The sequence below is a fragment of the Chelonia mydas genome, chromosome 13, assembly GCF_015237465.2.
Source record: "Chelonia mydas isolate rCheMyd1 chromosome 13, rCheMyd1.pri.v2, whole genome shotgun sequence".
NCBI lineage: Eukaryota > Metazoa > Chordata > Testudines > Cheloniidae > Chelonia > Chelonia mydas.
Genome location: NC_051253.2, coordinates 4,648,599 through 4,662,858, shown reverse-complemented (window position 1 = coordinate 4,662,858; position 14,260 = coordinate 4,648,599). Strand labels below are relative to the sequence as shown.

Genomic DNA, 14,260 nt, shown 5'->3' with positions numbered 1-14,260 from the left:
GAGCTGTGTTCAGTCTGGTCTCTTCTCCTTTCTGCCGGTGCTCAGTATGGGGTTTGTAAACCACATTGCAAACAAATGGCCTAGCAGCCTGACTCTGTGCATGAAACAGGAACATCCTGGTGCATGAATTACCCAAGTGCAGAAACTTCCCAGCAAGACCAGATACTGGAAATATGTATTTTTCCCCATTGCGCACAAAAATGGGCATGCAAATGAAATGACTCTGTGCACATGGCTCCGTTTGCCCAAGCTGTTACAATAATTTGAGGTGCAAATTAGGCACCCAACTGCCTTTTTGCACCCAGAATTTTGGGAATGTGGTCTGCAATGTGGGGGTTTTTTTCTACGAATGATTTGTTGCATTTGACCATTTCAATGGCTTCCAACCGTTTGAACCTTGATGTTTCTCTTATTCATGAATCCTGGAAAGGGCTTTATTTTAGCACCAATGGTTTACCTGTTTTGCCGTTCTTCCCCCCTCTAGCAAACCCAGAGGATCAATGGCAGCGGGAGATCAATGAGAAGGGAGAAGTTGCCTGTCCTACGTGCAGCGTTATAACCAGGAAAACCATTGCTGGGCTCAAAAAGCACATGGAAGTCTGTCAGAAAGTAGGTGCTTTGCAATCAGTGTTCAAATTTAGCTCATTTATTCTGGTGGGGAAGAAATTTGCACACCCTAGAATGAAATAATTGATAATAATAAATACCTACCTCTTATGCAGCACCCTTCCTCGGGAGACCTCAGAGCGCTTCACAGTTGTTAATGGATTTATCCTCATGACACCCCTGAGAGATAAGATAAGGGGGGAGGGATAGCTCAGTGGTTTGAGCATTGGCCTGCTAAACCCAGGGTTGTGGGTTCAATTCTTGAGGGGGCCATTTAGGGATCTGGGCCAAAAATCGGGGGTTGGTCCTGCTTTGAGCAGGGGGTTGGACTAGATGACCTCCTGAGCTCCCTTCCAACCCTGGTAGTCTATGATTCTATTGTCCCCATTGTACAGATGGGGAACTGAAGCACGGAAAAGCTCAGGGGCTTGCCCAGGGTCACACACAAAGTCTGTGGAAGGGCAGGGAATTGAACCTGGGGCTCTAAGGTCTTTGGTAGGGGCCCTAACCACTGGGCCATCCTTGCTCTTGTTTATTAATTAACAATTAATTAATCGTCTCTAACTGATATTGGTGCTCACTAAACCTCAAGCTGTGGGACACCTACTGGTTGTCTCCAGAGAGCTGACTCGGCGCTTCAGGCTGGCTTCTCCGCCTTCATTTCCAGCTGCTAAATTAATAGATTTTTAAGGCCAGACATGCCCACTGTGATCATCTAATCTGACCTCCTGCATAACACAAGGAGTTTCACCACGGGACATTCGCTCACTGAGCCCAATAACTTGTGGTTGTGGTCATGCACATCTCTCAAAAAAACACCCCGCTTGGATTTAAATTTTATTTAAAATAAGGCAAACACACACTCAGTACCTCTATACTAGTACTTTTCCACGTGGGCTATTGCGGCCTCCGGAGACCTTTGGCATTGTCAATGGGCGGAGGTGGTCCCTGGATAACGAATGCAAGTGGAGGCATGGATGAGATCATCTCTGTATTAAAATGTGGCCCGTTAAACTTCAGTCTCTGAAAAACCAACTTACTCAAAATCCGTTTCAAACAGAAGATGGGTGCCCGATTTTCAAACTGTTTAGGCGTGCGCCTGCACACGCAGCGTTTGTGTCTAATTTATGTGTGCAGTTACTGCCCTTGAGTGCACATGTTGGATAATTGGGGCAGTGTTTCCAGGCAGATCCCCAATTTGGACACACAGTTGCAGTAATTGCACACATAAAGGTGCCCCAAAAGCTTTTAGGAAACTGGTCCAGTACATTTTTGCATAAGCTGTTTTTTTTTATTGGCTGGACACAGCCGTCAGTTACAGCTGTGCGACATCCCCGGTGCCTGCGTTTGCATTGATACCCGTTGTGTGCGTGCTGCCGAGGCCAGACTTTGGGGCAACGAGGTGTGTTTAGTAAGCCTGTCAAAGTGCTGTCGGTCAGTCATGGTACCGTGAAAAACTGACTCTCCTCTGCATCAGCATCCATCAGACAAACCGATTCCATCTTCATCAGGCTCATGGAGGGTTAGAAATAAATCCAACCTAATAGAAAGACGACATAGGATCAATTCCTCCCACTTGGAAAGCATGCGTCGCGGCTTTGGCACCTCAGCCTGGCCTCTGCATAGATGCAGAAGTGGGATACTATTGTCCTATGAACTCCTGGCTCCGTTGAAGTCAATTGCAAAACTCTCAGTGGCGTCAGGATTTCATCCATTCTCTCTTACTTTTACAGTGTGCTTTGTGACGGTCTCCCTAGACTAGTGGGTAACATAAAGGGCCATGAGACCGGCCAGTCTGCTTGATGCGTGAATCCACGTGAGGGCAGTAAAACTTGCCTTTCCACATGTAAACAGGCGTGTGGGTGTGCAGATCAGGTAGCTGGGCTTCTTGCTGCCTGCTGGGTCACTCAGAAGGGCACCAGGCTGTGGTGCTCGCTGCTAGCCCAAAGCTGGCGCTCCCATCACTCCTGGCAGAATTTCATCTGGCCGATTTGGGCATGATTTAGCCATGGTTTATGATTTGCAGTGATGTTGGAGCCGTGTTGGTCCCGCGATATTTTAGAGACAAGGTGGAGGGGGTGGGCAATATCTTTTATTGGGCTAACTTCTGTTGCTGGAAGAGACATGCTTTGAGCTTCTTCATGGTTTCCGATGTCAGGAAAATCTCCTGCGATGGAACTGTAGACCCAGAGCTCAGCTCAGGATAGGGGTGCAAAAGCAGCTTTCTACTCTCCCGATCCTAGCCAGCTATGGGCCCAGCTGGTCCCCGATGTAGATTGGGCCTGCTCTGACTTGAACCAAGTTCCAGTAGCCACAAGGGCCTGCTATGGTAGTCAGAGATCTCCTGGGCACAGGAAACTCATGACCACACTCCTGGCATCCATGGAAGGGAGGTGGTTTAAGGAGCTGGTGTTTTGCTACTGGGTAATCCCCCTACACTTTATACAGTTAGATGGACCATCAGGCTAGCTGTTTGAACGACTGGAACAATGACATGCATTGACTTCTCGTTTTGGTGGCTATTTAGACTTATTGTCTGTTGGTTCACTGCCAGGCGTATTTGCCTCTGGGGTCAATAAATCTTGATATTCCCCTCAGTGGAAGTCCATATGTGCTTAATCACTTTGTAAATTCTGCTTGTCCATCAGCAGGTTAGAAGTTGCAATGCAGAGTAGTTCATTTTCATTGCATTTTTTAACAGGCCACATGGAATGTAGAGTCAGGGGTCATATGGCAGAGTAATAGAATAGCAGGAAACTATTCTGCTGATGAAATCTCGGTGACATTTTCAAATAGTTCTTCAGTTTTGGATAGTCCAGTAGCAGAGGGGAGTATATCACCTTCCAGGACTCATCATGATTAGAGATGTCTGCAGAGTGCAGTCTCTATGAGACCAGTAGATCTACATTCTGTATCCCTCTAATGAGCTGAACTGAGACCCCAGGTCCAAGTGCACCCAAGCCTGGGGGGGTTGAAAATCCAGGCCTGAAATCAAACTTCTCCAAAGTTTGGGGCATGAGGGTTAGAAATCCGTATTTGGTGATGCATTGGAGAGAGAGGAACAAGCTGCCAGCTCAGACTGGGTCTCAGGGCTGGAGGTTCTGATCTAAAGTTCTGGTTCAGGTCCGGCACCATTCAGTAGCCTTCAGTATCATGTTATGGGGCCTACATCAAGTGTTCCCTGTTGGGTTGAGGCAGAATGCACGCTTGGGGAAATCAAAAATGAAATGGCCGGCGTGGTGACTCTCCTTTAATCTGTTCAGCTGCAGGATGCCTTGAAATGTCAACACTGCAAGAAGCAGTTTAAGTCCAAAGCTGGGCTCAACTATCACACCATGGCTGAGCATGTCAACAAGGTAAGGGCTCCTGGAGCAGGCACTGATCTCCAGCTTTCATTCTCTCTCTCTCTCCGGGAGATGCAGGCGAAGAAGAATAAACAAACAATTCTTTTTTTTTTAAATGGTGAATCTGGTGCTTATGCAAACAAAGGACTGGAAGCACCAGCTTTCCACCATCCCACACACAGCTCCCAACGTGTACCTCAGTCCAGATCTGCAACCTGCCCTGCTTTCCCTGTCCTGAGCACTGTCCGTCCTTAACACACAGCGTATATCCACATATACAGCATGGACACCCACTGGACTCCGCACGTCATAGCATGACCAGAAAAGACTAACATTGGGGAGTCAAATTTTCAAAGTGCCTAAACTCTGCCTCCAAAATTGGGCTTGCAAAACCATGGGAAATGGGTAGTTACTTACAGGAATCACATAATTGGGCATTTAACCTCCCAATGGGCATGAAACAAAGTCTACCTAGGATGTGCAAATGTGGGGTTTGCACAAGAACGTATCTGAGCTCACAAAAGCTGGCAGGCACAAACTTTTTGAGGCCGCTCTTAAAAATCTGGTCCTGTATATTTCTGGGAGACCAGGGCAAGGCATAACCGTATTTTCTGTATGTCCTGAATTTACCAATTCCATCTTGCCTTTTTGTTATGAATCAGGCTCCGGTGGTCTATTGTAAAAGCAGATTTTTTCACTTATGAATTGCATATGGATTTTCAATTTAGCCGTTTGCATGTGAAGACATGCTAACTGTATGGGCAAATTAAGCAAGCGGTTTCAAGGGCAGTGAAGCTCTGGAAAATCCAGCCCATGATTTTTAACCCGAGACTCTCCTCTAAGAGTTCAGAGAGAGAGTAATTCCTTGCGAGGGTGAAGTTTGCAACAGCACTCAGGGTACAGAGGACACGAGTGAATGGCTGACTCTGTTGCTTCTGTTACTTCCTTGTTTCCAGCCTGGTCCCTTGGAAACCGCTGGAGTTGGTGAACAGGAAGAGCGGGAAAGGCTGAGGAAAGTGCTAAAGCAGATGGGGAAACTGAAATGCCCCAACGAGGTATAAGAACAATTCCTATTTATCGTTCTGCAAAAGGATGAAAGGAATTAAGAGCCCAGATACGGAGGCGGACAGAGACGGTAGCACAACGACACTTTGTTTGTGGGCGTTTTAAAATGAGTTCCCCGCAGCTCAGTTCTCCCCGGGGCGTGTACGCTCTGTGTCAGTTCCTGGCAGCAATGGTCAAGGAAACAGGGAGGTTGAGGAATATTCACAGAAGGGGAATTCCCAACTGGTAAACTCAAGTATCTGCCCCAGAAAGCTGAGTCTCCTCCAACCAGGGAACAGAAACATAACACATGTGGGCAGCACGTCCAATCGGATCTAACCCATCCAGTGGGAATTTTGAATACTTGCAACCCACGAACTGTTGACAAGCAAGCTCCAGGGCAAGAATTATTCACTGAAGTTCTTCAGTGAATAGCTGCAAGTAACATGTACCGTGAGCTATTTGCAGGCACGTTGGGAACAGATGAAGGGGCAAAATAATTGGCTGTGAATGGTTTGCCAGGTTGATCCCACGAGCAGCAGTTCTTTCCACCCCAAGATGTACACTTTACACCCTGTCTGTCATACGCGTTTCTGAGAATCCTCGCACCTGGGTCTGAAGTGCTGCAGGTGGCACAAGTCCAGCCCAAACTGGTCTCCTCTCTCTATTTCTCCTTGTCGGAAGTTAAATGTAATTTTTTGAGGATGTTTTGGAATGAAGGTGTCCATTGGGCAGGCCAGGGGCAGGTGCCATTGGCTGCTTTCCATTTAATTGTGTGTGCTCTAAACAAGTGGAGAGATCGGGTTGCTCTGAACCCAAGTCTCAGAATTGTTCCTTGGGCAGGTTTGGTGGGTGGTACGAAATTGTATGGGAGGTGGAGCACGCCAGCTGGCAGAGCGGAGATCTTAGGGACGTAAACTAGGACAGATTCCCCAGAAAGTGAGGAACGTCTGCTCCATTCCCAGGGCAACAAGCAGAATGGGTTTGGGACACAACATCCTTGCACAAAATGAAGGACGTGATAAGAAACCTCCCAGACTAGTTACAGAGAGGTTGCGGGGATGGTGCAGCTGCCCTGTGGTTCGCAGCTCCCACAGGAGTTACATGGGGAAGTCCAGGGTCCATGCCGTGGAGGTGCAGAACAGCGTGGTAGATGGTATTGATGTGTTCCTCCTTGAAATGTTGGAGTGATGGTGCTATGATCCTTTCAACCTGTTTGCAGGCCTGTGCAGTGAATGCACCATCTAACCCTCTCTTGTTCCCATCTCCATAGGGCTGCACAGCCAACTTCTCCAGTCTGATGGGGTACCAGTACCACCAGAAATGGTGTGGGAAGCATCCCTCTGAAGTGGAGAAGCCCATATTCACCTGCCCACATTGCAGGAAGAAGTATAAATCCAAGGCGGGACATGACTACCACGTGCGGTCGGAGCACACTTCTTTGGTGAGACTCAAGAGCAAGGCTGAATGTTAAAGCTTGTGTCTCTGTTCACTTAAGCAAATAGTGCGATAGGTGCAGCAAACCCCCACAGCCTCCATTATGTTCATAGGGCAGCAGGAAACTCTCATTACAATGGGACCAAACTGTCCCTGACTTCTTTAAACACTATCTTGGAGTTTTGAGACAGATGAGAAAAGTTCCTGAGTGGAACAACCAGGGTCAAATGAAGCCTCAGTTCTCTGTTGTTTACACATGTCTCACTGCCCATTTAAATGTTCAGCCGGGCATGTAATTTGAAAGTGAAACTATCCTCTGATAGGGCATGAACCCATCCCATCACAAACCCAAAGAGAGTCCCCACTGGAGGCTCTTCTTGTGAGTGACTGCTGCTCCATGTGAGTAAGGCTGGTAGAACTGACTTCTGAGGGATACATCTATCCTGGAGGCGTAACTTCCATCTTAGCTTACCATACACGTGCTATCGGTGAGCAAGCTAGTGTGCAAAAAGTAGAAGTGTGACTGCAGCGGCGTGGGTTAGCTAGGGTCCCGGGTGGGATTGTGCTCGCGGTGGCCAGCCCATCCCATCGCCGGCACCAATGTGTCTACATGGCCATATTTTAGCGCGCTGGCTTGATGAGATCCACGTGAGCTAGAAATTACACCTCCAGCTCCAGTGTAGGTGTATCCTTAGTCAGCGTGTCATACATTTTGTTGAACTCTACTGATGGAACAGTCACTCACTGCTGTAACTTGCTCAGACTGAGACATTAATATACGTGGGAACATGGCTAGGGTTAAAAGACCATCTCACAAAAGAAGTTAGCCTTCTAGCTCTGTTAAGAAGGAAGCTTCACTCCAGTTGGAGGGCCAGATTTGCAGCCTCCAGCCTCTAACTTTGCATGTTTGCGGAGAAGGCCTGGGAAAGGGCTCTTAGCGTTTTGCAAGCCCAAAACTTACCTGTGTGTGACAGTTTATTTGCAGTCTGCCGTGCAAGTAACAGTGTGTGCAAAAGCTGGTGTGCAAATACGCAGGCCCTGAAAGTTTCCAAAGGCAAGATCTGAAGTTCCCTCACAAGTGATGATAAGAATTTCCTTTTCTCATAGGTCTTTCCTCTCACAGCTGTTAACCATTCTCTTTCCTAACCCTTTCCATATTTCAGCCTCCCGAAGAGCCAGAGGTGAAGCCAGAGGCCACCCCAGTAGAAGATTTTGAAAGGACTCCTAGTGGTAGAATCCGGCGCACATCAGCCCAAGTAGCGGTCTTCCACCTGCAGGAGATAGCTGAGGATGAACTGGCCAAGGACTGGACCAAACGAAGGATGAAGGACGACCTGGTACCTGAAACTAAGCGAGTAAGAACTCCTGTTTTTTCCTGCTGTTACGCTAGGTGTGAATGGAGACACTGGGGTGCCACACACCTCTACATGCCAGGGAACTGGTTGACAGCTGGGGTGGATCATTTCTCCCTTCTTAAATGAAATAATAGTGCTCGTGTGTGGGCATCTGGGGAGCCATTGCTCTACGCAGATGCACACTTGCCGAGCCTCGTCTCATCCTCACCAGCTCCAATCCAAGGCAGGATGCATCTCCATGCTTGGCTGAGAGGGAGTGGGACTGGAGGGAGCTGGCGATTCAGGGTGGGCCTACACAGCATGTTAAGACCGGGCTCTGACTCAGATTTGAGCTCAAGGCCCTTTTCCATCCCCACACACTTCAGTCTGACTCGGATCAGCAAGTACTCAGGACCCAGACCCTAGGACTCTGCCAGGGGGGTGGGTCAGAGCCCAAGTCCTGCTGTGACTCGGGTCCAAGCCCTGTCATTTTGCAGTGTGGGAGCAGCTCAAGCCGCAGTCAGATGGTCCACGCAGTGCAATGTGGACACGTTGGCACGGCAGCGAGGCCCAGGTCCAGCAATTGTGAGCCCAGGTTTACGATGCAGGGCGGACGCTCAAGCACGGGCTTGGAAGCACCGAGTCCACAAGCCCGGTTCTTACAGGGTGTGTAAACGTACTCTAAGAAGGACATGGTGATTGGGGATCAGGTCTTGCAGTTCCATCCTTCTCCTCGTTGTGCTGCCAAAGGGCATGAAAGTCTCAGATACGATCCACTTCCTTCCAGTTCTCTTCCCTTGGCCACTGGGAGAAGCTTCTTTCCCAGAGTCCTTGAAGACCGAAAGGATTATATATACCCAGCTCTGAGCTAGCCCAACGCCTCCTGCAGTTTGCATGAAAAAACCTGGCCGTTTTCATCTCTCAGGACTGAAGCACAGAACCCTCTCGCCGATGACAAGAATTTATCCCAGTGCTGCAGGATCTGACAGTGCACTGGAGTTCCCGGGCTGCTTTGCGGTACTCCACAAAATTAAAAGTCACATGCAGTTAAATCGAACATCCTGTCCCAGATCCCTGGGGATGCAATACCTGCGAAAGCTCCCAGATGACCCTCCCCGGGAGAGACTTTTTCCTCATCCTGAGCCGCAGCAGGCAGGTACTCGAATCAAATTGTAAAGCTCATTTAAGAACAAAGAGAAGAAAAGGAGCTCTTCAGTCTTTCGGTTTGATGGCTCAGTAGTCTGAGGGGTAGTCAGCACAGCCAGTCTGCATGCCCTTCTGCCAGCGGTGAACCTGCTTCCTGAGTAAAGAACTAAGCAAGGCAGGTGTCCTTGCAGTTCGACTCTGGCCTTCCTAGCTTGCTTGATGTGCTTGCACGTTTTATTGAATGCTCTTAAATCCATCCCTGTGCAGAGGCATATGTGCCATTCCAGCCCTGTTTTGAGGGCTTAGGTGGGAGTTGTTTAGGCCTGTGCTAGCCCTCTGCATCTGTGAATTCCCCCAAAGTGGGCTTCTGCTCTGAAAAGTGACTCTGAAAATGGTTCCCTCTTGTCATCCCGCTAACAATAGTGACTCGTAAGGTTTTCTTCCTGTTCAGCATTGCAGAGCTGATACAGCCGTGGCAGAGTGAGTGGGATTCTGGTCATTATAATTTTGATTACAGTAGCCTCGAGGCTCCACCGTGCTCTTCACTGTACATACATATAGTGAGAGACTCCCTGTCCCAAAGTCCTTATCGTCTAAACAGAAAAGACAGACAAAAGACGGGGAGAAACAGACACAGAGAGCGGTGAAGTGACCGGACTGAGGAATATGAGTGACACGGCTCGCAATAAAAGCCAAGCTTCCTGAATCCAGTGTCATTTCAGTAGACTCTGCTTGTCTGTTCTAATCCATTCTGGCTCTCGTGTTTTCAACAGAATTGTTCAGTAAGTTCTGACTGCAGAATGTATCCTCATTTGCGATGCATAAGCCCCAAAGAACCCAGCCTGACTCTCAGATCCCAGCCTGCGTGGGCAGAGTGGGCAGTTAGAAAAAACATCTTCCTTCTCGCTCCCTGAGCAGGTGACATCCGGGCATCGCTGAGAGGCAGTGAACAATGCACCATGATGCCTTTTGTTTTCACAGTCTGTTTTAGAGCCGAGCTGTGCCGGAAGCCTGATTGCTAGAGCTGGTTGAAATCTTTTGTTATTGAAAAATTCCGTTTTGCCAACATCAAAGTGCTTTGGGAAAGCAGTTTGACTTCGACTACATTTTTCAACCAAAGAAAAAATTTTTGAAACAAACATTCTGTTTTGTTTCAAATATTTTCACAGAAAAACTGAATTTTTTTTTTTGCTGAAATTAAAAATGGATTTTTTTTTGCCAGCTCCATTTCTGACCATTGCTTGAATTAGCTGGCGAAAGAGCCATTCGGCTCACTGTGAATCACTTGCTCACATGTGGGCTTTCACGTTCTGTAAGGAGCTTGTTAGCAATCACTTGTCTCTGCTACCCAGCTGAGTTTCCCTGCTCTCCTTGTATTGCTTTGCTTTGACTCGTGATGATGATGATGATTTGTGTTGCCATAGAACCTCGGAGTCCCAGTCATGGACCAAGACTTCAGTGTGCTAGGTTCTGTACGAATAAATATTAAGAATGGGAGGAACTTCCCCTAGAAATAATGTTCCTTTTTTTTTTAAGACATTTTCATTTGTTTAGATTTTATTAATATTTTCCCTTGTCTGATTGTAACCAGGGACACGAGCCACAGCCCTTTGTTAAGAAACCAAACTAATTTTTCAACAAGCCTCGAAGGGGAAAGAGCATTTATTGGTACATTTAAAGCGATAGTTAGAACCTCCTCCTGTAAAACGCTGAGTATCCCCAGCTCCCTTAGACGTCAGTGGAAAGTGATGGCTCTTAGTGCCACATAGACGGTGCTCAGCCGCTAGCATGATCAGACCCCTGTTCCACAAGAAATGGGTTTGAATCTGGATTGAGGCTTTCCCAGAGTTTGGGGATCAGGAGCCTTGAGGGGGTTCATCATTGCGTCCGGGGACCAGCTGTCAAATTCAGATCTGGGTTTGAATTCTGAAGGTGCTCCATTGGGCCCCTCTCCACCGTATTCCTGCCAGAGTCCCACTCCCTCTTTGGTGGTTTTTTGTTTTGTATTTTGGGGTGGGGGAGTGCGTTTTATTTTATATACAGGGCCCTGGGCCTTTTACCAGGCTGCAGCTCTGTGAAATCCTTTCCAGATTGCTCTGAACTTCAGTCTCTGAGCGCTATGATTTCTAAAAGAGAGGTCATTCCCAGGAATGCGTGAACGCTGAGTATTCCGCATAAAGAGGAGTTACATCTTCCCCCATGTTCTTAGCCCAAAACACTGATGTCAGCCTCTTGTGGGAAAGTCACTTCTAGTTAATACTTTGTCTAAAAAATATGGTTAAAGGGCCTTAATGCAGATTCTGGGCTCCAGAGAAGGGTCCTTGATCTCAAGAAGTCTGACTGCAAGCTGACGTATCCAGGGGATTGTTATGGACTTGACTTTTAGGTAGGGTCGATATCACAAAGATGAATTTTTTCTCAGAAAGCCTTGAGTGTGTTGCAAACAGGGCCTCGTTGCCTTGACAACTCATCTTTTCAAAAAGTAAATTCATCATACGCCCTATTCACTGGCAAAATAAACAGCCACGAAAGAGGCAGGAGGGTCTTCGCTGAGCTGCCGATAGGAGTTTTGCTGACTTTAAAATACACTGCTAGGCTCTGCATTGCTTTGCTGGCTTTTCTTTTCTTTTCTTTTCTTTTCTTTTCTTTTCTTTTCTTTTCTTTTCTTTTCTTTTCTTTTTTCCTTCTTTCTTTCAGAATTGCCTTTTCCCCCACCAAACTGGCTCGCTTCACTCAGCCCTGGTCTAAACTTAAAAGTTTTGCTGGCATTGCTAAGTCAGTCAGGAGGGTGAAGAAATCCCTCCCCTAACTGACATAGCTGTGCTGGCAAAAGCCCTAGGGTAGGCACATTCATGCCGGCAAAGGAAAGTCCTTTTGCTCATGTAGCTTATTTTGTTTGGGAAAGTGGTCTGAGCTGTCCTGGGGGATAAACTGCATCTCCACTGGGGAAGGGTTGCTGTAGCTACAACAGTAAATCCTCTCTAGTGTAGACAAGGCTGCCATTTTCAAGAGTTATAAGGGAATTAGGTGCCCCCCAATTTCGGTGCCTAAGGCCTTATGCTCTTTCGTAAAGGCCAGCACCAGATACTTGCCATCTACTTTAGAAAGTGACCCCCTCAGTCCTCGGCCTCTCAGAATTCCCAGTCTATTAGCCACCACTTTCACAGCATTTGGAGGAAAAATGCCCATGACAAAGGGAACACCTCCCATCTCTACCCCTTTCAGGGCAGCGTTGATAGTCCTGGGAACAAAGTTTAAATCCTGGGAGTAGTTTGGTACGTCACCATTGCAAAATAACTCACTGCAGCCTCTTTATCCCTTAGAGGAACAATTCAGTTCTGTCAGTTCCCCCAGCTGACAATTTGTTAGCTGCAAGCCCCAGTGGAAAGTTTCTTAAATGGATGTACCTCTCTTTACATTCACAACCCAGGTCTACGGCTTGCTCAGTGTGTGCCACATTCCCTTCTAGTGACTGGACTCCCCCACAGAAGATAACAAACTTCTACAACTACCAGCTGATTGAAGTTCTCCTGTAGCTCAAGTAGTGGCGGGCTGCTATAGAGCTGAGACCCTAAATTCAGATCCTGTAGATGGGGGTTGTTATAATGGCTCTGAGACAATTTAACAAGCTCCTCATAACCCAGGCTCTACGGCACTAGAGAAAAACGATTCCTCCAAAATTAATGCACTTTAACAACATGTTCCTCTCTGTGCTAAGCAAACCCATGTTTCTAAATATCGACTGGAGCCTTGTTTTCTTGACCACAATCTTTATATGACTCTGGTTAAACTGAAACAGATGACGTGTTCCATGCTAGGTGGCTGCTGGATATGTCACGCTTTGAGGGCACGTTCTGGGAAAGGCCAAGGAAGGCACTGTACAGATTTCTCCTTGAACCTCCTCTGACATTACTGGGACTTAATGAATCTAACATTTCCAGGATGGGGCATCACTCAGATCTCAGACTTCATTCGCTCCAGCTCCAGGCTCTGGAGCGATGTGTGCATGTACCTCAACGCTTTGGAGGAAAGAAATCGCACAGTGCTACCTCTCTGGAGCACAAGGACACACTTCTAAGAGGCAAGGTGACAGAAGATCTGTTTCATGGTTTGGTGCCCTCCCTCTGTGGACCAGTTTTATTTGGAGAAGCAATTCTCTGTGCAGGAAGCCCAGAGCGACTCCCCTGTCCTAGATTTAATGTGCCTTATCTCAGGCAGGGACTCTGCCATCCTAGCCCTGTTTTTCTCAGGTCTTTGTTGTGGCCTTTTGGGAGCTAAACTGTGATTTGCTTTTGTGGTTTTGCTAGATGCGCCTGCAAAGAAATGGCTGAGTGCTATGGCCTGTTCTGGTGAGCGCTCTCTGGCTGCATCAATGTCTTGATTGATTAGTTATTATAAAGATTGTGGCTTTCAGGCAGGGGTGGGTGGCCTACCAAGGGGTGCTAATTTTGGTTGGACGTATTCCTGGAGGTTTCATCCCATGACATAATCGTTAATTAAAGATTAACCTTTAATTCCTGGAGACTCCCAGACAATCCTGGAGGGTTGGCAACCCTAGGCCTAGCGTTCGGTGAATAAGCCCTGTTCACTCCTGGAACTGGAGGCTCAAATCCTAGCTGAGGTCACATGTGTAATGAGTTGGTTGGTCTTGCCCTAACCTCTTGTAAGCGTCTATCCGCACCATTGTCCCGTTGGCAATCTCTTTGGAGGACTGTGAGTGATGTTTTCACACCGATTGAGGCTGAAATGCACTAGCAAAGCTGCTGGTGTAAAGGAGGAAACACGCCTCAAGACCCCTCAGTGCATCCACCAATAGGCAGCAGCCAAGTTCCAGTTCTGGCCTTTGGCTGAACGAAGAACTATGACAAGATTAGACCTGGGCTCAAGCTGTGAAATCCAGACCGGGATCCAGATTTCCAACACCTCCAAAATCAGGCTGGGTTAGATATGGACATTTGTCTTGGCCTATTATAAAGCAAGAGAGCAAAATTAAATCTGGGTTTGTATTTTCCAACAAACCCAAGGTGGAGGCAGGAATGAGTTTAGGACACAGGATGCTGGTTCCAGCCCATCTCAAAAAACAGGGTTCTGTGCTCTTCATAAAAGCCTATTAATTGAAGATCTAGGCTGAGACTCACAAACTCATTACGCTTGTAACCCAAACTACATCTCCAAAGGTGAATTGCCAAATAACTATCTCCTCTTCCTCCCAGAGTTTTTGCTTTAGAGAGACAGCATGTGATCAGAGAACAGTGTCTTATGCTAAGAACCTCTCTGACTCATAAAGCCGGCTTGATTTGCAGTTTGCTGGCTCTAGCTTGGGCAGTAAGTGTGGTTTTGATTTGCTAT

At 47.4% G+C, this 14,260-nt stretch overlaps 1 protein-coding gene across 4 annotated transcripts in view; it reads left to right on the top strand.

The window, feature by feature from the left end:
* ZNF512B (zinc finger protein 512B) overlaps nucleotides 1-14,260 on the top strand; it is a 62,422-nt gene that overhangs the window by 34,771 nt on the left and 13,391 nt on the right. For 2 of the 4 annotated variants that reach the window (XM_043527040.1, XM_037877087.2), the window contains exons 9-13: nucleotides 485-609; nucleotides 3,870-3,962; nucleotides 4,907-5,005; nucleotides 6,268-6,438; nucleotides 7,595-7,786. In XM_043527040.1, the coding sequence (XP_043382975.1) occupies nucleotides 485-609; nucleotides 3,870-3,962; nucleotides 4,907-5,005; nucleotides 6,268-6,438; nucleotides 7,595-7,786 (680 nt within the window). The remainder of the gene's footprint in view (nucleotides 1-484; nucleotides 610-3,869; nucleotides 3,963-4,906; nucleotides 5,006-6,267; nucleotides 6,439-7,594; nucleotides 7,787-14,260) is intronic. The other 2 variants (XM_043527041.1, XM_043527043.1) reach the window with 1 other exon arrangement.